Source organism: Phalacrocorax carbo, chromosome 2 (genome assembly GCF_963921805.1).
Source record: "Phalacrocorax carbo chromosome 2, bPhaCar2.1, whole genome shotgun sequence".
Classification (NCBI taxonomy): domain Eukaryota; kingdom Metazoa; phylum Chordata; class Aves; order Suliformes; family Phalacrocoracidae; genus Phalacrocorax; species Phalacrocorax carbo.
Genome location: NC_087514.1, coordinates 56106653 through 56132055, shown reverse-complemented (window position 1 = coordinate 56132055; position 25403 = coordinate 56106653). Strand labels below are relative to the sequence as shown.

The 25403-nt window shown below is 38.2% G+C and overlaps 1 protein-coding gene across 9 annotated transcripts in view; it reads right to left on the bottom strand.

Annotated features, from left to right (window-relative positions):
• Positions 1-25403, bottom strand: part of PTPRM (protein tyrosine phosphatase receptor type M) — a 495715-nt gene that overhangs the window by 276441 nt on the left and 193871 nt on the right. For all 9 annotated transcript variants that reach the window (XM_064442974.1, XM_064442975.1, XM_064442979.1 and 6 more), the window contains exon 7: positions 16788-17081. In XM_064442974.1, the coding sequence (XP_064299044.1) occupies positions 16788-17081 (294 nt within the window). The remainder of the gene's footprint in view (positions 1-16787; positions 17082-25403) is intronic.

Here is a 25403-nt window from a genome sequence, read left to right as displayed (position 1 = left end):
CACTGAACCTAGCAGGTATCTTGGTAGGGAAAGGGGAGGTCTGGCATGCCTATGCTTTTTCTTCCCTTGTGCCACCCTTCTTTTGGTCCCCTGCGGTCTGTGCAAGTGCCTTCTCCTGTCTCTCCCATCAGGTTTGGAGGGTGTGTGGCTAAAATTACAGATTTGTTCTTCTAGTTGCCACTTATGTATAAAGTAAGTCTTGTTTAGAGCTATCAAAACATCATAAGAATGTAAAAAGTAATTCATCTCAGTACATGAACTGTAATTTCTAGTCTATTTTGGCTAGCAGTGGTATATACCTGCAACACATTTGCACCCTTCAGCTGTAGTGTGCACAAATCCTCTATGCTCAAAACGCCTATTGCTGTTTTTTTTTAAAAAAATTATGTGGACATAGAGGTAAACTATTAGCATAGTGTAATCTGGGAACTGATTTAGCTACAGCAGTGTATTACACATATTTTTAGAAATATAATTTAGTCTTTTTCAATAGACTTGACCAAGAAGACCATCCAAAGAACCTCTCCCCTCCATTAAGAACAGTTAAAAAAAATAAAGCAAATCTTTCTGGCAAAACAATAGAACTATTTTTCCTTTCTCCTAGAACATGAAACTGCTGGTAATCCTACTTTTGTCAGCTAATTCTTCAGCTGCACCAATGCCCTGGCATCTCTCACAGTATTTCAAATTAGTTGCATAAAATCCAAGGCAACTAACTTTGGAATTTGGTCTTTTTTTCTGGTATGGAAATTTCCTTGTTTATATTAGATGTTTGGACAACTACTGACATAATAGATAGTATCATCCTTGAAACAGCTGTTGAGAGCGAGCAGAGTCAGTGTGTTATACTTTAACCTTGGCAATGGCCCATCTGAAAATGAACAGACACAATAAGGAAGATTAAGGAAACATTTATTCCTCTTTATTCAGAGTAAAAACACATTCTGCTCAGATTCAGAAAGTCAAAGCCCTGTTTCACATTATAACAAGAACTTAATCAATAACAGCCTAAAAATGAGGTTTTAACCAAGATGTTCCTGATCTTATTTTAGGAAAATAACTGATTTTAGTCCTTCATTAATGGATATTAGGACTGATAGTATCATTTTGTATATAGCCCAGGCAGGTCTTTACATATTTTACAGAAGCAGCAAATCTCATCTTCATTCTAGAATGCTTTAACTTTATCCCCAAGGAGCACTGTGGGTATTCACAAAGATGTGGGAGGTTAGTCTCTGTAGAAGCACTTTATTCTTAGTGGAAAGATGATAAAATTTAAAAGACAAATTTAAAAGATGAATAGGAACACTTTGTTTGGATCCTGCTATGAATCAGCCTCTTGCAAAGTCTGTCTTTCCATGTTGACTACAGAAGTTACTGAAGATACACACAAGCACAGTTCCTGATAGCATATGTAAAAGCTGGAGGTAATTCTCAATTAGCAACCCATACTTCTGCTGAGTAACATTTATTGTTTCCATAGGCACTAAGCTGTCTAAGGAACCACAGTATTTCCTCAAATTACTCATAGCAATTCTGGGGCTAAGTCAGCAGAAAGTTTATTATGAAAATATCGACAAAACCTATCCAAGTTTCATCACAGAAGGCAAAATTAGTCCTAGTTTTACTGGCTTATATTTATTTTCCTCCAAATAAAATGACTTGACATAACAGCATGATGGCAGCACAATTATACAGCATAATCAGATTACTTATTAGTACCTTGAAAGCAAACATTTCTTTGCTTCTCTGATTAATCCTGATAAATACCAGAGACTTGCCTAGGAATTTCTTTTTCAGCAATAGATCATTATTAGTTTTTTTTTTAAAAAAATCTAATGTTATCTGAATTATTGCTTTATCAACTGAGCTTTTCAGGATTACGCCTACATAACCTATTGTGTAATACAGCTTATACATGATATATTACCAAAACTGGTGTCAAACATGATGAATAAAATGGGAAAGTTAATGAGAAGGAGGAGAGAGGTTTTCTCCACGGATATAAGCAGAAGAAAATGCCTGGAAATCAGCAAAAAATGCGGGCCCAGGTTGGACTGGATTAATGAGCTTCAGCCAAGGCAAAAGTTTAAATTTTGCCAAAGCAAAGGACTCAGGGGTCTCCTGATCCTCATCTGAAAAGCCTCTATCTGAAATGAGCTTGCTCCTTACCCTCTTCCCTCCTCAGTAGGAGACTGATTCCACATTCCCTTCTACTCACCCACCCACCTGAAAAAGCTGTTCTGCTTTTCGCCTTTTCTGTTTCTCTTTAGGAAGAGTTAGGATACGGCTGTGAAGAGTGTCAGCTTTTGCAAGCCTTAAGCTCTGAGCAGGTAAAGGCTTACTGACCCATGACAGCTTCTGTATCTCCCTGCAGGCTGTCTCACTCTAGAGCAATCTTGAGTTTCAGCACATTTCAGCTTCTGCTTTTCACTGGGAAAAATGATACCAGTCATAATCTTCACATCTAATACCACTGCAACACCATTAAAGCCTTCTTCCCTTGCCCAGAAAACAAAAATGAGTTTTTGCAATCCACAGAAACTTAAAACTAAAATAGGTAAAAATTATTTTTCTTCTACATCATGTGCCCTGTGCTTTTACTGTAGCGTGACAAGGTGCTGATATGAATTCTCGGTTAATTTGGTACTACCTAAGACACTTCAGGTTTCTTTTAAAAAAGTACCTCAGCAGCCTATAGTCTTTAACATTTCATACTGAATAAAATCAAAGATAGTCACTACTACTTTAAATTATACTCAATTTATTTCACTTTAGCCAGGCATCAGCCACTGCATGTTAAAGTAAAGCAACTAAATATCTTCTGAATTCATTTGGCAACCTTAAATTTGGTGTTTTGCCTGAGAAATAGCACAAGCACGTATACACCTACAGATACCAGTGGACACAGTTGCCACATATATTTCATTTTCAGTCGCTTACCAACTGTTTGTGTAAGTTTGCCAAATATTAACAATTTAGACTGAAACGACTATTCTTCCTCTTTCATCATACTGGAAAATTTTAACAAATGTAGCTCACCTTTTTCTGAGAATGAGTTTAAAATTAGTTTATCCAATGTTACATGTCTTTCCACCATCACTTAATAGCTCCACCATGCCTCTAGGGCCAGAAACCATCTTGTGCAAAAAATTAAGATAAAAAAGAAACTGGTTACCTGTCCTCATAAAAATAAACCTAGATTTCTGAGTTGTAAATCTGAGAAGTAAATAAGGCGCCACTTATTTACGATCTAAGAACTTCACAAAGTTTTGCTCCAATCAGCTGCTCAGCTGTACTAGATGTGCCCATTTTTGATCAAGATACTAAGCTATCCCCGGTGAAGAAATAATTAAATGTTTATGTGGATCTGTGAGGTACTCATGTTCACAGAATTCTCTGAGGGCTACCTTTTTCTTCTTCATGCATCTTTAAGACACTGCAAAGGCAGAATACTGTGTTGCCCTACCATCTCAGCATTTCAGCTTGTCAAATCAGCTGATATTAGACTAGAATTGTTACAGGAGACATCTAGGGCCATGCCACTTAAAACATCTCAAGAACAGAAGACAGCTCAAACCTTTTCATTTTAAGGAAAAAACTCTAGTCTGATCCACTGCAGAACTGTGCTTCTACAAAGCTGCAAATGCAGAATAAAACCTTAAGATGTTACCTAATTGCAAACTGCCTAGCTTTAACAATCGAAGCATAAATCAGTTTCCAGAGATTAAAGCCTGCTGTCTGAACAAAAAGAAAGAAATGTACAAACTGGCCTCAGCAACTTGCAGTAACATCCAGGAAGCAGCTACCGCAGAGCATGAAAATGAATGCAGAACTATACTTTTCTGACAGATTTTAAGGTATTAACACTGACTGGTTTCATAAGCAATGGTCTGTAAGTCAAGGGACTAACAGTAAAGTGGTAGTACACACAGAAGTAAATGATCACTTTGAATTTTAGTAGACAGTCTCTGAAAATTATCGTTATGAAAATAACCTGTTTTCAAGTCAGTTTCAGGAACTCAGTACAATATTGTACATTAACTGCTTAGCAGAGATTGTGTTGCTGAAACACAGAATAAAACAAATTAGCTTTGGAAAATTCATGCCAAACTATTCTGTGATGTTAATAGAGCAGAAATAGATTCACTGTTCTAACAGATACATAGGTAAAATGAAAGGCATTTTTCCTTAGTCAAGAGTCCAACTTTTCTGTGTATGTAAGAATCATATTTTGAGATTAATGGCATATACACTTTGTTTAAATAATGAACAGATAGTATAGCAAGAAGAACCAGTGTGCAAGGAGTAGACATGTCTAACAGTGATAACAAAAGCACACAAAATACTTCTGTAAAGACGGAGCTCAAATGAGTGTATGGAAGAAGCATCACCTATCTGTTAGCTGAGTGAGAGCGATTCTGAGCTTTGCAGTTGCCTTTGGAAATCTGGTGCCAAAACTCTTTATAATATTATTCTTTGCTGGAGCTCCTTTTGAAAGATTATGTAAAAATGAACAGGGTAGCCTCATAATGTTTTTAGTCATTTTCTTTTAAGACCCCCAGTACTGGAAAGCAATGGGTCCATCTCAGTCAATAACTGGAAAGTTTGAAAATCAGAGTATGTTATCACTTCATGTATTAGAAACAACTCTGTTCATGGTTAAACAGAACCTTGATAAGATGGCCTTATAAAGATCCTTTTTCATGAACAGTCTTAGATATAGACTGAGACAAAGTTAATAAAGAGAAAAACAGACAGAGAAACCCCACCTGCACAGTATTACTCTGAGTTACAGCATGACTTGATTCAACCATGAGAATTTTTCATCTCCTTTTACAGTAAGTGAAATAAATAACTAAAGAATTTTTAGTTTCTTTTTAAAACAACTAACAATGCAATGCTATTTGTCAGTGAAAGGTTTCTTGACAAAAGAAATGCTTTCATTGATTATCCTGAATTATAAATTATAGCTCTCTAATTCTTCCTCTTATAAATGAATACTCTTGACAATCTAGCCTTACATGTCAGACAAAAAAAGATGAAACTTTTATAATGGAAATTTAATTATAGTACAATTTTTGCTAGTTGTCATTCCAAAGTCATCTATAATTATGCTCAGGTCATTAAAAGTTATTTTTTTCATTTACTTGGCCAAACATGCCAGTTACACATCAGGTCATCCTCTTGAATTCTATGCTGTACAACAGTAATTAAGTGAATTATTGAATATTTTTTGGTGGGGTTTTTTTTTATCTAATTGCAAACAAAACATCTGCAGAATCAGTCAAAACAAAGAGCAACTGACAGACAGTTTGATTTTTGTTTCCAAAGAACATAATTTTTTTAGAAATGAAAAGGCACTTCTGCATGTCAAGAGTAAACACTTATTGTTGCCTTTTTGCTTTACATGCATTTTTCCATATGTATAATACTAAAAGATAACTGTCCACTATAAACATCATTTTCTACTACAAAATTTCTGGACCAAAACACCTTCAGAGAGCTTTTTTAAAGTTATAAATCATGAATTAATGGATAAAACTGAACTGTCCCTTTCCCAAAAGAAACCCCTCTTTTTTCCTTACTAGTAACTGGATCAAGCTTAACAGAATAAATAAATGTGAACTAAATGCACAGGTAGTTTTTAATATATTTAAAATAATAAAAAGGGTGCTTAAAGGATGGCATGTACTAAAAGACAGCTAAATGCAGACATCATAAGTATAAATTTGAAAACACCATTGTTAAAGTTATTTTAGATGGTTGGTCATATTTCTCATTCTAAAAAAAGATCATCCTGTGGATGAAAGAACATAAGTACTGAAATGCAAGAGCCCTAAATCATTAACTTCACTGGCAGTCTTATTTTAATCTCCATTTTATTCTTTTAACACAGTACTTCATGATAATGCTATGAAGTGTTTCCCAATTTTATTTCATATTTCCTTTTAGATATTTAAATATTTGCTTGCTCAATATCTTCACAGTCAAATGTTTTATTTTTGGGCATCCAGAATCCATCTAGTAATGTGGGTACAGGTTAGGAAAAAAGAATATAGAGCAGCTTTCCTCCCTCAAACGTTTGCTGCCTGTAAGAGTCTGGAAGAATCTCAGTTCCACAGGGTTGCCCCTCCTTGCCTAACCAACACACAGCAGTAATGAGATGGATTACCAAACAAAACTGTTCTTTTAAATCTATAGAAATGGAGGTCTAGCTCTCTTTAAACCGTCTCAACTTTATTTTTCTGTAGTTGTACACAGAAATGTCACGCACACCTGCTGACCAGAAGAGATCCTTGGACTGTAGGACAGCATTATCTATTTACAGCACTGCAGTGACCTAGCACCCTGAAGAGAAAGAGGGAAATTTTTTTTCCTCCAAAGTTAGCACATTTCTTCATAGGGATCTGCCCTGATTTCAGGTCTCAAACTAGACACCCAGTCTGTAGTCTAAGCTATAAAATTGTAACTGTACGTTATGGCAAAAAGTAGCACCAGGAAAGCCAGAACTCACAGCACCAGCTCCTCTTCCTGGGAACCTTCAGAAGGTTGGGCTGGATTCTGCATACAACAATTCTACATTTGTAAAACAAACTGCTTCCCAAAGCCAAAATGCCTCCAAAGCAGTGAAAAGCAGTGAAAACAAATGGAAGCACCTGAGTGGTGTCATTGTTCGTTTTCCTTTGAAGTGAGGTAGAATTAATGCACCATTCATTCTGCAAACCTTTGATTTTACATTTTTGTAAGCAATTTCTTTTAAAAGAAAACTAAAAGGTTCCAAACTTAAGTATCTCAGTGTTTCTACATAATTCCTGGATGTTTCATGCTTCACAGATGCTCCAATAGAATTGTGCTGCTATGTGTTTTTACCACTGGCCAAAGCTACTGGGCAAGATAGCACACGGTCTAACAGTCTCAAACAAAAGGGTGAGCCTAAAAATAATAATGCAGAGGAGCATGCCTGTCCATCCATTTTCATCCCTCAATACCCTTTAAAACCATTGGCAAATTTCATCTAAGTAACTTGCTTCAAATTTAAACAAATTTGACAGAGTCCTGCCAGAATTTAATCCCAGAAGATGAAAGAGAGCCAAACTAGTGCCCTCATTCAGGATGCTCAGGGCAGACAAGCAAAAGTCTAACATCAAATACTGCATTTGACAGCGGGTTCCTGGCCAGTTGGGTGCTGCATCTTGCCTTGCAGGTCAGTCATAAGGGAAAATGGGATTACAATCATAAGATGGCAATATTTAGTAGATGAATTTTTCAGAAATTTGGCTTCCATTGTCTATGGGACGTCTTATCTTCCTGGTTCCTAAAACAGATGTCTCAAAAGTTCACTCAACCATTATTTTTAAATTAAAAAACTTTTTCTTTAGAGCCTGAATCTCCTTTGATCATAAGGGTGATAGATTCATATATCCATATGAAAGAGAACTGGATTGATGGAGACATATCTGCATGTGTGCATGTATATACACACATTCACACTCTGAGGCATGAATAAATCAGTTTTTCTTTTAGACAATAAACTGAAGAAGTAAATATATAAAATATTTTGCTTTGGTTTTTGATAAAACCTCCTGCCTTGACTAAGTCAGAGAAAAAGTTCACAAACAACACCAAGGTGGGAGAAGTGTCTGAAACACCAGAAGGCTGTGCTGCCATTCAGCAAGACTTGGACAGGCTGGAGAGCTGGGCCGAGAGGAACCTCATGAAATTCAACAAAGGCAAGTGGAAGGTCCTGCACCTGGGGAGGAACAACCCCATGCACCAGTACAGGTTGGGGTTTGACCTGCTGGAAAGCAGCTCCACTGAGAAGGACCTGGGAGTGCTGGTGGACAGCAGGTTGACCCTCAGCCTTTACTCTGCCCTAGTGAGACCACATGTGGAGTACTGTGTCCAGTTCTGGGCCCCCCAGTTTAAGAAGGACGGGGAACTGCTTGAGCAAGTCCAGCAGAGAGCTACAAAGATGATTGGGGGACTGGAGCATCTCTCTTATCAGGAAAGGCTGAGGAACCTGGCTTTGTTCAGCCTGGAGAAGAGAAGACTGAGGGGTGTTCTTATGAATACTTATAAATATCTGAAGGGTGGGTGTCAAGAGGATGGAACTGGACTCTTTTCAGTGGTGCCCAACGACAGGACAAGGGGCAATGGGCACAAGCTGGAACACAGAGAAGTTCCACCTGAATATGAGGAAAAACAACTTTCCTGTGAGGGTGACAGAGCAGTGGCACAGGCTGCCCAGGGAGGCTGTGGAGTCTCCTTCCCTGGAGACATTCAAAGCCCACCTGGACGCGTTCCTGTGCCCCCTGCTCTGGGTGTGCCTGCTCAAGCAGGGGGGTTGGAAAAGACGATCTCCAGAGGTCCCTTCCAACTCCTACCATTCTGTGATTTGCTAATGATTTTGCCAAAGGATCAGCATTATTAATAATGAAGTTAATTTTGCCTGTAACTGGAAGGCAGCATGGCATAACTGGATGTGAATACTGGAATAACTGATGTGAAAATTACCCTCAGAAGAGGAGAGAAAGTGCTCAGCAGAAAGTTGTTATGGATAGACTCAAGGCACCTCTGGAACTTCACAGGAAAGGCTTCCATACCCAAAGCATTCCCTGTTCTCTATTTCTAATTGCTTTTAGTAATAGAATACCAACGCATTTATTTAAATCTGCAGTGATAATACTTCTGAAAAGAGAGATCCAAAGCATCCATGGAACAGTTCATGTTCAATTTGTTCAGAACAGAATAATACTAAGGAATTCTCTATCAATATTTTGTACAAGTATACCTAATTTACCACTTGTATTAAAGGTCCCCACATACCAGTCTTTTGTATATAATCAGGACACTGCTTGCTGGGCTTTCTTCTCTCCAATAGTGAGAATTTCTTCCTAAATCAAAGTTGGGTAAAGTAATTTTTTAAGTGTGTGTTTTTTGAGCTTATCCTTATAATTAATAAGGGACTGCAACACATCTGGAGATGGAGATATGTCATAGGAGAAATCATATTACCTACTTTTTCTCAAGGGTCATTATGCTTTCTTCACATTCCCTCTACCTGGCAGATGTGAAATTAATAATTTCCCCCCTCAGCTTTGCTAAAAGATGGTGAAGGTTCATTTGTCTCAAAGAGCAGGTTAATTTCTTCTTCTGCAAATGTTTTGAAAGGGGAATCTAATAAAGCGAAGAACTAAGTCTCCATTTATATGAGTGCTTTTCACACGACCAAAGACATTCCCACCTGGCAGTTCTTTTTACAAACACTCAGTTTGCACCCCTACATTAATCCAGCTATAATTGTCAGGAAAGAACCCTAAATGGTTCTCCTGGTTATAATGAGGAGGTCCTCAAAACAAACCTATCTGACAGTCATGTTTCATACTACCCATCCTTATCATCACTTGAATGTGTCTACATTCGTTAAACAGTCCAGCCCACTTGTCAGAGGGCCAACAGACCTAGACCTTTGCAGGAGTTTGCCTGTCCTCTTCTTGCCAGTGCAGCCCCGCTTCAAGTGGTGGGGAGGGAAAATGTTCTGTTCCTCCAGCAAGACCTCTGGATGCTGTAACTAAACCAAAAATACGTATTTAGGGACTGATGAAGGCACAGAAGTGCAGGGATTAGAAATTCCTACATAACACCAGCTTGTTTGGTTGCTGATGTTAGGAAAAGTGTTTGTGTACACAGGCTGAAGATTCACTAAACAGAGAACCAACCTGCACTTTCCCCTGCAAAAGACAGACACACTTGGGATGAAAGGGCAGATATGCTGATAATGTTTTATTTTCTAAAGAAATTTTTCCCTACCATTGGGAACCATAAATGTGAAGGAGCATCCAGGATGATGTGGTAGAAGTCAAACTTTTGTCTATGATAAAGAGTCTTCCATCACACTGTACCTCACTGTTCATGTAGCCTCAGAGAGGACAAGAATATGGTGGAGAGATCATGATACATCTTTGCTTGTGAAAGCAGAGTCCAGGAGAATTTAATAGAAACCATGGTGACAGCTTCTCTTCCCAGAGTTAGACAGAATCACAGAATCACAGAATGTTTGAGGTAGGAAGGGTCTGGTTCATCTGGTCCAACCACCCCCTATCCCACATTTAGTCAACCAGGGCCAACAAGAGCAGGCTGCTCAGCACCATATCCAGACAGCTTTTGGATATCTCTACTGCTCTCCCCTCACCTACCAAACCATTTCATCGCATTTCACCCCTTTGTGAATCAATGCCGACTTGTCCTGATCATGTTACGTCTTTTGTGTGCCTGGAAAGGGTTTCCAAGATTGATTGTTTCACCACCTTCCCAGGGATTTGGGTTATTTTACTTTTTCTTGACCCAAGATCTCCAATAACAAAAGGGCAGGCTGTTTTGGAAGACAGCATCAGAGAAATCAGCTCAGTAAGGAACAATCTGGGTGCCTGTTTGCAGGCAAGTGGCTTCCAAGGAAGAATTTTCATATCGTAGTCACAATTGGACAACATTTATGTTTTCAGTAGAGCCCTTTCCAAGAACGTGTTTGGTTTTTTTGTTTCCTGAGCAGAGGTAGAGTGACAACTGACAGAGAGACATGAACATACATCCCACTAGGTAATATTTTCTTGGAATTCTATTAAAATCTATCAACTTACCTTCTGCATATCCGAAAGTTGCTACTTACCTACTACACTGCAGAAAATCCAATATTAGCTTTTACCCTTACAAGACAGTGGACCTCATATGGGAATGATTTGTGTATCACAAAGGCATTAGGACAAACGACCATACAGTAGGTATTCTTTATTTCAATTTCTGTTGAAACTGTAACTTATTTTCACAATAAAACCATACATGAAATGTAAGTTCACTGTGGACTTCCTGTTCTGATAAATCAATGCAGCTTCCTACTGAAGTTTATTACAGCTTCAGGTTTGGAATGGTGACTTTAGAAATACCATTGAAGTTTTCCATGGGAAATAAAATGGTGCAATATCTGCAACCCTCCTCCTCAGGGTTCAGGTGTCTGTGATCTGAGGTCTAGCTCTGATACAACACAGCTGCACAACCCTGGTTCAAACTTCTGAGAAAACTGCTAAGTTCTGAGAATGAGCTGTAGAAAAGAACCTGCGGTATGGCTTCACATTGACATTTTCTTATGATCACGAAACTAAGCAACATTAAGACTTCGTTATGTGCCCGAAAAAAACTGAATCTGTTCACAGGCAGTCCCCCAAGGTACAGAAACAAGAAGGAAGAACTTAATTCCTAATGACACAAAGATCCTTCCTCTTTTCTTGAGACAAAAAGGTCAAAAGATCCAAAGAAGCCTGCAAGGACAGAGAAAGGCAGCTGCCATTTCAACTTAGAGAAGTTCTTAGGATGGAACTCATCTTTCCTAACAGTGATACAGAATGGGGAAGGGAATGGAAAAAAGCAGTACCACTGATATTCAAGACAGGCTACAGCATGGACACTGACAAAGTGAGAGACTAACTACAGAATTCTTGACAAAAGAAGATGGGAGGGTGCAAAATAGGGAAGACCAACTGCCAAGATGATGGAATATTCAGAATGTCATACACTAGGGGCTGCAGACTCTCCATCTTGTAGGCCCTGGCAAGTGCTCCATGTCATGTGGCAGGAGGCAAGTGGTGGCTGGCACACCTGAGCACGTTGACATTGCACGCAGGGTTCCAGACAGTTGCCAGCCCATACTACTTGCCTGAAGATACTTTTGTCTGTTGCAACCTGATGCAGTTAGAGAGTATATGACAGCAAAGTACCTGATAATTTGTATGGACCATCAAAAATGGGTAGATGGGGAAGATTAAGAGTTTTATACTTTGGCTTTGGTTCAGGCTACAGTTTTCAGAGTGAACCTATGTTGCCTATGTGAACAATGTATTTCCATGCTATAGACCATATATGCTCCTAAGTTACACACACCTTTCAGCAATGAAAAGGAGAAAACAGGGATCTTAGTTAACATTCCCAGGTAAAAATAGGGCTGTTGCTCAGGTCCACATCTGATCGTTTTCTGGATCTGGTAACAGGAGATGAGGTCTTAACTGCTCAGAGGGAAGAGAATGATCATTCCATCAGTGAGCATTTTGGCACATGTAGATTTTTTCACAATGCCAGTGGGCAGCACAGAACTAGCGAAGTAATTTTGACACCTTGGAAAATTACCCAGCTGAAGCCAAAGCAGTGAGCAAAATGAATAAAATAAAAAAGAATAATCTTTAAGAGTGGGTATTTAAAGAGTTCCTCTGCTCTGTTCTTCCAGATTGTAACAAAGCCTTCTAGGAGTAACAGACAGGTTACAACTAACCTGCAGCAGTGATTCAAGACCTCAGTTGTACTGGGAGTAACAGCTTTCCTCCTGACAAGCTCAGGTGATGGGGTAGAAGCCACAGCAAAATGAACTATGTAAATTAAAACATTCCTGTTACTTCTTTGTATGAGGAACGTGTGAATTCTCTGCCTGGAAAATTATTGGTTAAATTGACAGTGACTGTTTTTGCAAATACTCCAGGGCAATAATTGTGTCCCAGCACAAAGAAGTAGAGTTCTGACTGTTAAAAAAAAACCCACAATTTGGGGATAGTCCATTGAAGTTTCTTTCATGGTGGTGGTCTTATTTATTTTTTATTTTCTTAAGTTCCAAAAGAATTTTCTGTTCCAAGAAAGGAAAAGATAGTAATTTTCTAGGACTATTCCAAATGCCACAGTGAAAAAAAGAAACATGATGAGAAAAAGGCAACTATTTTTCCTAGAAGGCCTTACACATCCTCTCCCTTAGCAGGAGAGAAGATTTTATTTTACTTTTATTTCCTAAGGTAGCTGACTTTAAGCTATATCTGTTCACCAGCAGGTTCAACGGACAACGTTGTTTAGAAATAAAGTTTCATAATAGACAGACCATAGCAAAAAAATTTGCTGGAGCCCACTTAGCAGTTCTGGATTTTTCAGGAGACTGTTTTAACTGGGCATTGCCTCATCATCAGAGTGCAGGGACACATACTGGATCAAGATTTGTATGGTGCAATGCATGTCAAAGACAAAACATGCTATAAAGCATGGAAACAAATAATTCTACCCACAGAAATATTGATATGGATAAGAGGAAACTACAAAACATAGTCTACCTTATTAATCCTTCAACGTTCCTACTTAGGTTTTGCTATGGACAGTTCCACTGGTTTTGGGTCAGATTTAGACGAGACTTGATTCTGGACTTTTTCAGGCACTGGAGGATTCCCCATCTACTTCAGTAAGGGATAACAAGTGGCTTTTTATAACTGCTGACTCTCAGATCTTCAAACGTATTATATCCCATATGGCAGTGCCACTGTTGGTTCTTTGCCTACATACAAGGTGATTTCTTTGGTTCAAATATTTGCGCAGCTATTTAGCTGCTTACAATGGCTGGGTGGTTGAGGTCTCTATAGCAGTGGTTGGCATTGCGAGCCTCACGGCTCACAGTCTTATTGGTCAGTTAATGGTGTCTGAAGTGTGAAGCATTCCGATATCCTGCCCCTAAACAACTCTAATTGTGGATGACTACTCTGGAATTCTTGTTTTATAAATATAACAGAGTGAAAATGTGCAGAGTAATTTGAGATATACTGTACAATGGAAATGTTCTGTCATGTATCTCGTGATGAATTTTCTTCCCATCTCCTCCCACCCCCCTTTTATTTTAAATGGCAGCACCCTTCTAGGTTCATAACACCACGTGAGACAGCTGTGGGAAGAGGGAGCTTTGAGCACAGCAACTGGTGATTCAAATTCCAAACAACCTGCGAGGCCTCGGTTTCAGACCCTAAAACGAGACAAACTCTTTTTTTCTAAGTCTCACTCAAATGTGGTTCACAATGGCCAAAATCCATTAAAACCCTCTTTTTCAAACCTGAACTACATGTTCTAGGTTAAATCTTTTCCAGACCCAAATGTAATTCCTCAGCCTTCCCAAACACTACACTGAAAGAGCACTTACATTTATATTGCATTTCATCAAAAGGAAGCAAAGTACTTCAGAAAGTATGTAACTGCTCCACTGACGGTGATGCAGCCAAGTCTAGAGAGATCTTTTTTCTTTGCATTCTAATTATAGATGCTTTTATTTACTAAAGTTACAGGTAGGGCTTGTCTGTTACAAGCCTCTGAAATCTCATTTTGCTAAAATGAAAACATATTTCAAATGCTTTGGAGAACTATTAAGATTACTGAATGTCTAGCACACTGCTTCAACTCTCTGAGAGGTTCACTAGACCCCTAGGGAACAGCCAAGCAGCACACAATTATCACAGTAATTAAAAAGGTGCAATGACTCTTCTCTTAAAGACTCCTGTTATATTAATTCTATGTTATGCTTTGGAGACTGGCATTATTTTACTCCTACCCAGCTTAATTATACTGTCATTAGTTTATCAGCATCTCTTTTTAAGCCCTTGGGCCAGTTATTAGCATGTCACTTGCTAACAGTTAACCAATAACCACTACACCTTCAAAGCAGGATCTTCTGCTACAAAAAAGCCAATTTGTAGAGACAGATTTAATATCATCATTTAAATTAAAATTTTCAGTCAGCCGTCACTTTCTGCTTTTAATTTAAGAGGGTTACTGTTTAGCTTAATGAAAACACAAATAATGCTGATGTATTACAAGACATTACCAGGTAATAAAATTCTTCCAGTACGTAGTGGTTTATGGGACTGAATGCATTTGTTAATGCTCAACAGAATCTACCACTGAAAAGGCCAGAAAGCACATGATGCTTTTAAACGTTAACTAAAATTCTGGTGTTATCTCTCTACTGGGTCTGGCTGGGATGGAGTTAATCTCCTTCATAGCAGCCTGTATGGTGCTGCACTTTGGATTTGTGACTAAAACAAGGTTGGTAACACACCAGTGTTTTGAATGTTGCTGAGCAGTGCTTGCACAGCCTCCAGGCTTTTTCTTTTCCCACTCTGCCCCCCCAACAAGTAGACTGGAGGTGGACAAGAGGCTGGGAGGGGACACAGAGGGGACAGCTGACTCCACCTGTCCAAAGGTATATTCCCTACCATATGATATAACAGTGAGCAATCAAAGCTCAAGGAGAGGAGGAGGAAGGGGGGATATTCACTGTTATGGTGTTTGTCTTCTCAAGTAGCCACTACATGTGCTCAGGCCCTGCTTCCCAGGGAGTGGCTAACATTTGCCTGCCGATGGGAAATAGTGAATAAATTTCTTATTTCATTTTGCTTGTGAGTGCAGCTTTTACTTCACCTATTAAACTGCCTTCATCTCAATCTACAAATCTTCTTGCCTTCCTTCTATTTTCTCCCTGTCCCACTGCCAGGGGTGACTGAGTGAGCGGCTGTGTGGGTACCTGGCTGCTGGCTGGTGTCAACCCACCATGCTCTCCAACCCTTTAGAACAGACAGGCTCACTTACGCAGCATCCAATGTTACATTATCTAATCATATAAGCAGATGATCAAGCTATGAGAAGAACTGTTTTAATATTAAAATAACTGTAGCACTTGTGTATCAAATACATACTTACCTTGTCAAGACAGATAGTTTTATGTTATTATGAAAGGCAGAGTGACCCCAAAACCCTTCTGATGGTAGCTCTCATTAATTTTTATGTCTCACTTTTGACTAAGCTGAAGTTATCCTAGTCTAGTAAAGAAAATCTTATAAATACTGAATACTTAACTATTATTACAACTTAAATATACTGCTTTTAGGTATTTTTCATTAAATACTTCTTTCCAGTAATGATAGGAAGAAAAAAACCAAAAAGAATATAAAAGAGTTATTACTTGTGTAAGCCTGTGTCTTCAAAACTTAACGCTGGGATTCTGACAGCAACTATATTTCATTCTGTATTTGACATCACACCAATTAGTTCAACTGAAATGCCATTTAGCCACTGACAGGTGGCCAGGTGACTTGAGAATAAGTAACTTTACCTTCATATGCAATGGAAACACATCATTATTTCTGCTGAAGTATGTAATTTTTCCTGTTTAAAAGGCAAATAACACCAGGCCATCTTTAAAAGATTAGGATCAATAAGCTAATACCATTTGCTTAGTCCCATTTTCTCTAGGTACACTTCTGCTTATCTTCCACCAACCAACTTTACAGCAGCAGAAAGAAGATTCAAAATACTGGGGGAAAATACTAATGACAAAAAAAATTCCAGGTCACAGTAGACTCTATTATTTTCTGATCAGCTGAATCCCAAATTAGTATCACTGCCACTCTTCCTGAAAATTACTGTACAATTGCTTTTGTATAATAGGTCTACTTTGTATCTTTTTACAGTCAGAGGTCAGTACTATTAATTATAACATCCAAAACAGGAGCCAAGGCTGCTACACAGCACCACAAATCACACTGTCTCATTTAATGAAAGACAAGCTATCAGTCAAGAAAGCAGTCCTTTGCTAAACCTCATCTGCTAATTGAGACTTAACAGTGCATACTTTTGCTGTTGCACAGGATCTCTTTCCACTTTATCTAAAAGTCTGATATACCTGACATTGAAAAAAGGAGAGAGGAAACCTTATCCAAAACAAAGTTCTTATCAAGCTTGGGATACTAGCCAAAAAAAAAAAAGGAAATAAAAAACAAAAGAAGATGACAAACTAACATGACACCCAAATATACAGTGGCAAGGGAGGGCCTTAATTCCTGCAGCCTGCAGGTTTAAGGTAGACAATAATAACTGCTAGTGAAATAACTTACGTTTTCAAGCCTAAAAAGATGCTTACAACTTCCCAATCACTTTTCAGTACTCACCAGCACATTTTGTTCTTGTTTTGAGAGCTGGGCCAGGAGATCCGGTTCCTCCTTCACCAGGTCTTGTAAGTAATACACTGATTTCATATTCTGTGTCAGGATCCAGGTGCCCAATCTTATAGCTTGTGGAGTCCACAGGTTGTATGTCATACCAGCTTCCACTTGAAGTTCGATACTCAACTTCCCTTTGAATAATGGGTCCATCCCCATTGATGGAATTGGCATTCAACTGTATCCACAGGTAAGTTGCACCGACTGAGGACAGCTGAGGTGGAGCAATGGGCACTGGCGGCTCTGAAGCACAAGAAGTTATAAAAAGCAGCAATTATTATACTGGCATTTATTCTGCATCTAAAACATTCAAGTAAACAAGAGGTTTTGTCCTATATTAGAGCTGAAGACTGCATAAAAATATGGATACGAAGAAATCATCACCACAGATTGATTTATTTCCAATAAACCACAATATGCGAACTTTTGCTCATACACTTGGAAATTTTAACATGAAGCTTTTGTTTTATACCGTAGAACTTCAAACCAGGTGCAACTGCAATTCTATTCACTAGACATTATATGGCAACTTTTAAATTCCAATTTAAAAAGAAAGATATCTCAAGTTTTCTTATCAAAATACAGTTCTTACTGGATGTAAAAATAAATCCTACTCAAAACTAACTTTTTAACCTAAAATTGATACTGGAGTCTACCCTTAGAATTCTTAGAATTTTCTGCATGAAAACAAAATGATTTTTTAATTCATTATTTCTCACGGACTGTACTACTCAGCCTTCAAATTTCCAGACTTCTGTGTAAGCAGAATACAGTATTTTTTCAAGTCCTATATCCTGGTTAAACAGAAAGAGCTCCTAGATGAGAGCTGGGGGAATTCTTGAGTCTTTACTACAACTCTGACTCTGTTTCATGTAATGGCTTATTTTCACCAACTACCACACAGAAGCAGTAGTACTCTGTCTCACAGAGCAAGCGTGTGTGTCATCTCCTGATAGTCTGCACTCTAAGGGTTTTAAAAGTGAGAAAAATTTTAAAAGCACTTTTATTTCTTACATGATGGACATCTCATTTTAGACTGCAGAAATAATTTGCAGACATCATCTCTTTTTAAAGTTAAATAACAAATTCATTTTTTCCTATTGATTAATCAGGAAATTACTCCGCTGTTTCATGCACCACATCTGCATAAAATTCACCTTCCTGTTGGTTAAATAGATTCATGTAGAATGAAACCAGGCCACTGTAATAAGGCACTGTTTGATCCAATATTCTTAACATACCTATCAGCAAACACTGCCACCTTCTTAAGGCTACACAGAATACGTAATGAACATAGAACATCTGTCTTCTCTAAGCTGTAGAGTCAGATTTATCCTCTTCTGCTAACCATTTCTCAACATGCTGAGAAATAGGCAGCCAAACAGAAAAGAAGTTGAATTTATATATTTCATCATTTTCTCCAGGACTTCAAAGTCAGCGTTAAAGCAAAGAACATAAAAGAATCAAACACAAGGGAGAAAGGAACTCTGGAAATAAGTATTAATATTTTCTGAGAAATAGTAGAATTGCTATTTTAACAACTATGCAATTATCCTACGTTATGCTACCTTTTTTCATTTATAGAAAGAATACTCAACTCACAGAGCACTGTGTACACTGAATATTAGCTATGCCTCAGATAGAGTGTGTTTCTAATTAGCACCGTACACTTGCACGTAAGCTTCAATTTGTGCAATCTATTAGTAGTTGCTGAAATATAGCATCACAAAACAGCAAACAGAGGCATCGGCATTATATATTTTCATCTTAACAAAACTAATTGATATAATGAAGAACATGATACAGTGGGCAACAATCCAGAACGTCTCCAAAGGTGTTTACTAATTGTTACCGATTGCAATAGACATAAAAATAGATTAATATATTGTGGTAGATTCCCGTACATAAAGAAAAGAATATTGTTTACATTTTTAAATCACTAGGGGAAACAGCGTTGTACGTCAGTAGCAATATACGGCAAACTGATTTCACCTTTCAGTTAGACACATACTGGAGTTTTATTGAGATTATTGTTCCTGAAGTATATAAAGTATGGCTTCATACAGCGATAGCATGTCTGGAAACAGTTCTGACTTGACTCAAAATGATTTAGCATCAATTTAAATCATTAGGCTGTTTTGTGAACCAAGACATGAAATGGAACTTTTATAGAGCATCCTAAGGCATTTACTTAGCCATGCTGAAAGAACAGTTAATTACTTTCAAGTTGCAAATGCTCCTAAAGGCTGTTGAACTGCTATTCAAAATGCGAACTCAGGAGTTAGGTCACTAAGGTTAGTGGTTACACCAATTCATTCCAAGTATTACAAGTACTTCAAATAGACAGTATTTTATTGTCTTTTTATCCCTCGGGGCATATTTTTCATTCCTTTGCGACCAAAGTGCAAAAGGTTAATGCAAGCTGCATGATTTCAGCAAAGCCTGCATATACTGCAGTTTAATACTAGTAACGTGGTTTAATACTAAAAGTAGTCTTCTTACCAGAGATCGAGGTTACATAAAATGAACCTTTCATTACAAATATGATGCTCATTATTAAGTGACTGGTTAAAAACATGAGACCCAGAGTTAAGCGGACACTTTAATACAAATGGTGTACTACCAAATATAATGAGCTGATTTCATGACTAAGGTATGAAAGTTTCTCTTCTGACTTATTCATTTATTCCTCCTTTAGGCAGAATGATTTAAATTTTTTAGGATACTGAGGAGTTTGAATCACTTAATCAGGTAAGTACCAGACTGCAGCACCATCCTTCACTAAAAGCAATTTTACTGGTGGCCACTGGGGTATTCTCAAATAAATACCATGCAAATCATTTTCCGATTAATACCTTTATGAAAATGGTACAATAGACCTGTGATTTTACAGCTGTGTACATTCAAGGAAGGAATTTCAACTGATTGCAGAAACCAGTCTGCAGCAGTGGCTATTTAGTACAATGGTTTAGCTTAAAGAGGAGTTCTTCCTTGTAGAGCTCTCTTGAAACAGAAAACAAAGCTATTCAGTACTGTGAAACCCTTTAAAGATAGGCTTTTAAAATAGAATATTAACGCAAAAAGAAGGAGGTAAGTTTATCCGTAATTTCAAATTCAATGCTTTTCAGACCTTGGACAGGCAGGTGACCTCTTCTTGAATTCTGTGACAAAAGGTGACGGGCATAATCCCTTACGGAAAGAAAATAGTGGTGATCTTACAAAGCCAGAGGTCTGCAGACAACAGAAAGCTTTAGGCGGATGCTCTAATGTCACCCTGAGTAAATGGATCATTTATAGCAAATATGAGAAAAACACAAACCCTTTATGCTAAGGAGCAGCCCTTCTCTTATGCAGAGGATAAAAACAAATTTAGCCATACATGCACATAAACTATTTATCCTTATGTGCTTCTATATTAACTGGAAACATACTTGAAACGGCAACTCCTTTATTTACACTGCTTTGTGCTTTAAATTATACAGAATTTCCAAACATTTTCTACAAGATCCTAACATCTTTATGTTTTACAGTTCTTTTAAAATTTTAATAGGGAGGGGAAAGGCAGGCATCACACAGAGATGCCAGTGGAGATAATGTAAATCTCTGAGATTTAAGTGAGTTATAGAACACAAAGAAGAGACATTTTTCTCTGTGACTCAGAACAGATAACTTGAAAAATTAAAAAAACTACTTCAATAGTAAAAATAACATTTTTCAATTTTTGTTTTGAGGCAAGGGAGTGAGAGAATGGAGCCATGCCACATTTGCAGGGCAACAAGGAAGAAACATTTATCCTGCAAGCTAATTTTTTTTCACTAAATAGTAACTGTTAGAAAGACAATGCCACAATATTTCCACGTGATACTGTTCAGCACATCATGAGTAGGTGAAGTGATAAAAATAAGGTATCAACCATCTCTGATGCTATGTCCACATTAATAACATCTTAATTACTATAAAACTAATCAAATCATTATAATTTTATAGTCTTGAAAGCAACTAAACAGCTTTAAGAATTTTTTTCTCCATTTTGCTCTCTATTTTGTTTTTTTATACATTTATGTATTATCATGCTGCTCTTTTGAGCATGCAAATGACGCTATCCCCTTTGGAAACAATGGAGAGCATTGCCATTTTGCCACATTTACTTGTGGATGAAGGGAGACAAATACCCCCATTGATAATAAAAGACATGCAATGATTTTGAAACACCACAGTTCTTCATGCAATATTTTTTTCAAAAAGTCATTAAATAATTCCTGCCAAAGCATTTAATTATTTAATTGAACAATACCTCTAAATAGTATGATGCATAAGATGAGCTAATTTTACACTATTCCTTTACTGAGACTGTTCAGGATGAAAACTTCACCTGTCCCAGCATCCTAATATTCTTAAAATTACTTGTAAATTCATAATTTAAGAAAATGTTGCATTTTAAACATATTTTGAAACTCTACACAAAACCAGGTGTCCTTGTACTTTTTACACTGCCGAACCTATGCAGGTATAATCTAATTAGATGGACATTAGTAGATATCCTGCTAGACCCTGTAATGGGAGTGGTGGTATTACTATTAAAACCCTTCCCTAAGTAGGCACAAACTGTTCCCTTCCCCAAACATGATTCTTCCCAAACCCAATTGCTCTGATTTGTCCACTCTCTTTTAAGACAGCGGCACCTCAGCCTGTGCTGCTCTCGCTCCATCCTCGTCTGCTTACCTAAGTGGTCTAAACCCATCTACCCTTCCCATTCTCATCTTCGCTCAGTTTTCGTTTTCTCCCCACAATATGGTCACCATCCCCACATTCCAAACACTGCTAAATTCCCACCCCAGGTTTGGGTTGGTTTGCTGTTTTTTTTTTTTAACCCCAGGCTGTATCTACAAGCTCTGTGCCTGCTCCTCTCCCTGCCTTCCAATCTGCTGCTGTTGTTCTACCCACGCTTCTCCCTAGCACCCACTGTCCCCTCCTGCACTAGAAAGTTCCCCTTTCCAGACAGTTCCCTTTTCAACTGGCCTTAGCCCCCATCCTCATCCCCTACATACATATATATGTAAATACACACATGCATATTTTTGCATATGCATGTATGCATATATGTTTATCTTCCCCCCTTTGTCATCTTTCTCCCTAGTTTTTAGTGCTTACGTAGTCCCAATTTTCACCCACCTCCCCTCTCATTTCAAAACACCTCCTTTCAGTCCCGACACTAACAACCTCATCTGAGTATGCACCTACTTGCTCTTGCACCCCTTGCTATCCACATCAGGCATCTCCCCATTTTACCCTCATGGTACAAGGGCTCAGAGACCTGGAGGGCTGTATGCCAGAAGCACAGGAACGGTAAACTCACTGCTTTTGATTCCTGTGCCTGAATCCAGCCTGTCCCAGTGGAGCTTAGATGAGTACTTACATTTAAATTCTGTTCACCCTGTCTAGAATCTGGGGGGAATTTGAGACTTCAACTCAGAGAAGTCTCCACTGTACCTATCAGAACAGGGATCTTAGTGGATTTTATTTAGTAGCTTGTAAACTGACTATACTTGAAAACAGATTTTCACAGGAATTGAGAAAGAGTACTCTTGACATAACTATTACCCTCCTGAAAAAAAGTTCCTGTTTCAAATCCCAGACCCTTCAACACTTTCCTATAGCAAGTTTGCTAAGATGGGTGAACTATCTCATAGAATCATAGAATTATTAAGGTTGGAAAAGACCTCTAGGATCATCAAGCCCAACCATCAGCCTAACACCCCCCGGCCTCCTAAATCATGCCCTGAAATGCCACATCTACATGTTTTTTGAACACCTCCAGGGATGGTGACCCCACCACTTCTCTGGGCAGCCTGTTCCAATGCCTGACCACTCCTTCAGTGAAGACATTTTTCCTACTATCCAATCTAAACCTTCGCTGATGCAGCTTGAAGCCATTTCCTCTCGTTCTATCACTTGTTACTAGGGAGAAGAGACTGACACCCACCTCACTACAACCTCCTTTCAGGTAGTTGTAGAGAGCGATAAGGTCTCCCCTCAGCCTCCTCTTCTCTAGACTAAACCACCCCAGCTCCCTCAGCCCCTCCTCATAAGACTCTCTCATAAGTGCTCTCCAGACCCTTATCTCAACTGTTTTGGTCGGAGGTTTCTCAAAACCTTCAGGCTGAGGCACACACCCACACTGGATAATATCAGCCTGGAGTCAGTTTGCCAAAATGTAAGTATCTGAAAGCAGGACTTCACAACAGGAATCGTTAGGCAACCATAAGTCTTAATACCACCACTGTTTGTAAAAAACAGGTACAGACACACTGATGGATCCAGCATGAAAGGCTAGTTGGCAGGGAGAAAACAGCTGTTAAGTACCTGTGTACACTTAATGTATGAGGATAACTGATACAACTGATAAGGGAACTTTAATATTTTTTTTTACTGTGCCTTGATCTCAAAATTGTTTTGCCCTCCAGAATAAATTCTTTGCTCTAGAGGTCCAGAAGTTTGGTTCTGTTCTCGGTGTTAAATCTTCCATTTGGAAAGAAGCAGACATTTAAGCTGCCAGCATTACAGATGGTTACCTTTCTATGCCCTCGCTTAAAAACCTAACAAAACTCCTTTTAACCAATTTGACACCTAGGTTTACCTTGTTTGAACTCAATAAGCAGTCTGAACTCTGTAATAATCTGATGTCTGCTCAGACAGGCTCATTCTGTTCTCCTAAATCTAATCTGTGTTGGATCTGCCCACTATTAGAAAAATTCAACGCAGGGACTGTATGCAGAAGTCTAATTTACTTCACCAAATACATTTAATCAATTCCACCCTACTATTTTCCTTCTGCTCAATGTTTGATTACTTTTATGTCACCTATTAGATACGAACTGCTGTTTTTTACCATAAGTGGGTCATCTGACAAGGCCAATTTCATGTCTCCCATTAGATAAAGTGACATTTCAATCCAATTCTCTGACAAACTTAGATGAGGATGCTGTGTAGTTCGAGCACACACAATGACAAGGCACTTGTCTTTTCAGCCTTTCCTATCAGAACAAACACTCTGGTAAATTGAAAACCTCCCCTTCAGGATTTATTTAAATAGAGCAATCAATACTTTATTTCACCATCCTCTAAAAGGCATATAAGACAACACAAACAAGTTTTCAAAAAGCCCCCTTTTTTCCCTCCTGTTTAAGGCCAGACTAATTGTTCACTGATAGGGTTTTTTCTCATTAACTAGATAATATTAATGTTTACAGTTCTTTAATAAGATAACATGGGATTAACTGACAGCTCTTTAATTGCGCCCCCCCCCCCCCCCCCCTTAAACCTTGCTATAACCATATCTGTTCAGGTTTAAAAAACAAAACAAAACAAAAAAAACCAAACAAAAAAAAAAACCACCGAACATTTGGCAGTTTCTTACATATCTCACGTTCAAGATTTGATTCCTATTCCTTTGTGATTTCAGGTTTGGTTTGCAGCACCTGACACTAGTGGCCTTTCCACTGATTTGAAGGCTCTGGTACCTGGTCTCCAGTGCCACACAACATCACGCCACAGCAGCACTACAAACCTTAAAGAGGTTTACATAAGAAAGTAACTGCTTAGAGTAAGTTCCTATTTAGTGAAACTATATCTACAATGAAGTAGAACGTATGCTGTAGGGAGTTGTAAACCACTCTACTGTGCAAATGTCCCTGCTTAAAAGTGAAGATATTTTTAACAATTCCCAACTCCAGTGCAGCATTTCCTTATTTGCAACTTGAGTTACAAGTTCAGTAACCAGAATGAAACAGAGCACAATAAATGTGAAGAACTGATTCTCCTGAACTTACGAATGCTAGGTTTGCCTCTCCTGTCAGCCTAGCAATGTAATTCCAGGGAAATTCCTCTTAAGTCAGCTTAGTTACACCAACGTAAATGAGAAGACAATTAGATTCAGTTTCCAGCAAAGAGTGGGGAGTAATTACACCACTGTTTCTACACATACTATTATTAACCCATCAGTAATTCCCATGTATCCTAAGTATTATGTGCAGTTTGGGTAAAGGTATAGTTTTTCATGATTTATCGATGGTAATCGATTAAAAAAAGATAGAGGTGCACCGAAATCAATCCATTACCTTTGAATTCTGCTAACTAAGGTTGCAGAAAAGCTGCTGAAAAAAAATCAGCAAATACAATTTCTTAATTATTCTCCATCAATAAGAAAGCATATTTACTAATTAGACCCTAATGCTGCTATTTCAGTATAATCATCTAAGGTTTTACAGCACAATGTTTAAAATGGGTCTTTTTAGGTCAGAAGGAATGACCTGCAGGTGGTCTCATAAAAGCTCCAATACACGCAAGAGGGATTACCATAATTACTTTGCCACTCTACAAGTAGTTAATGGGATTACACCCAAAGGCTATACACTTCTTCACAGCGCCCAGTGCAAATTTTCTGAAAGAATCTGGGTAAGCACAAATGCTTTAATGATACACTTCATAATTTCATCTACTGCACTGCAAAAGGAGCACCAATAAATGAAAACACCCTAAATCAAAGAAACTGAAAAAAAAATCTAA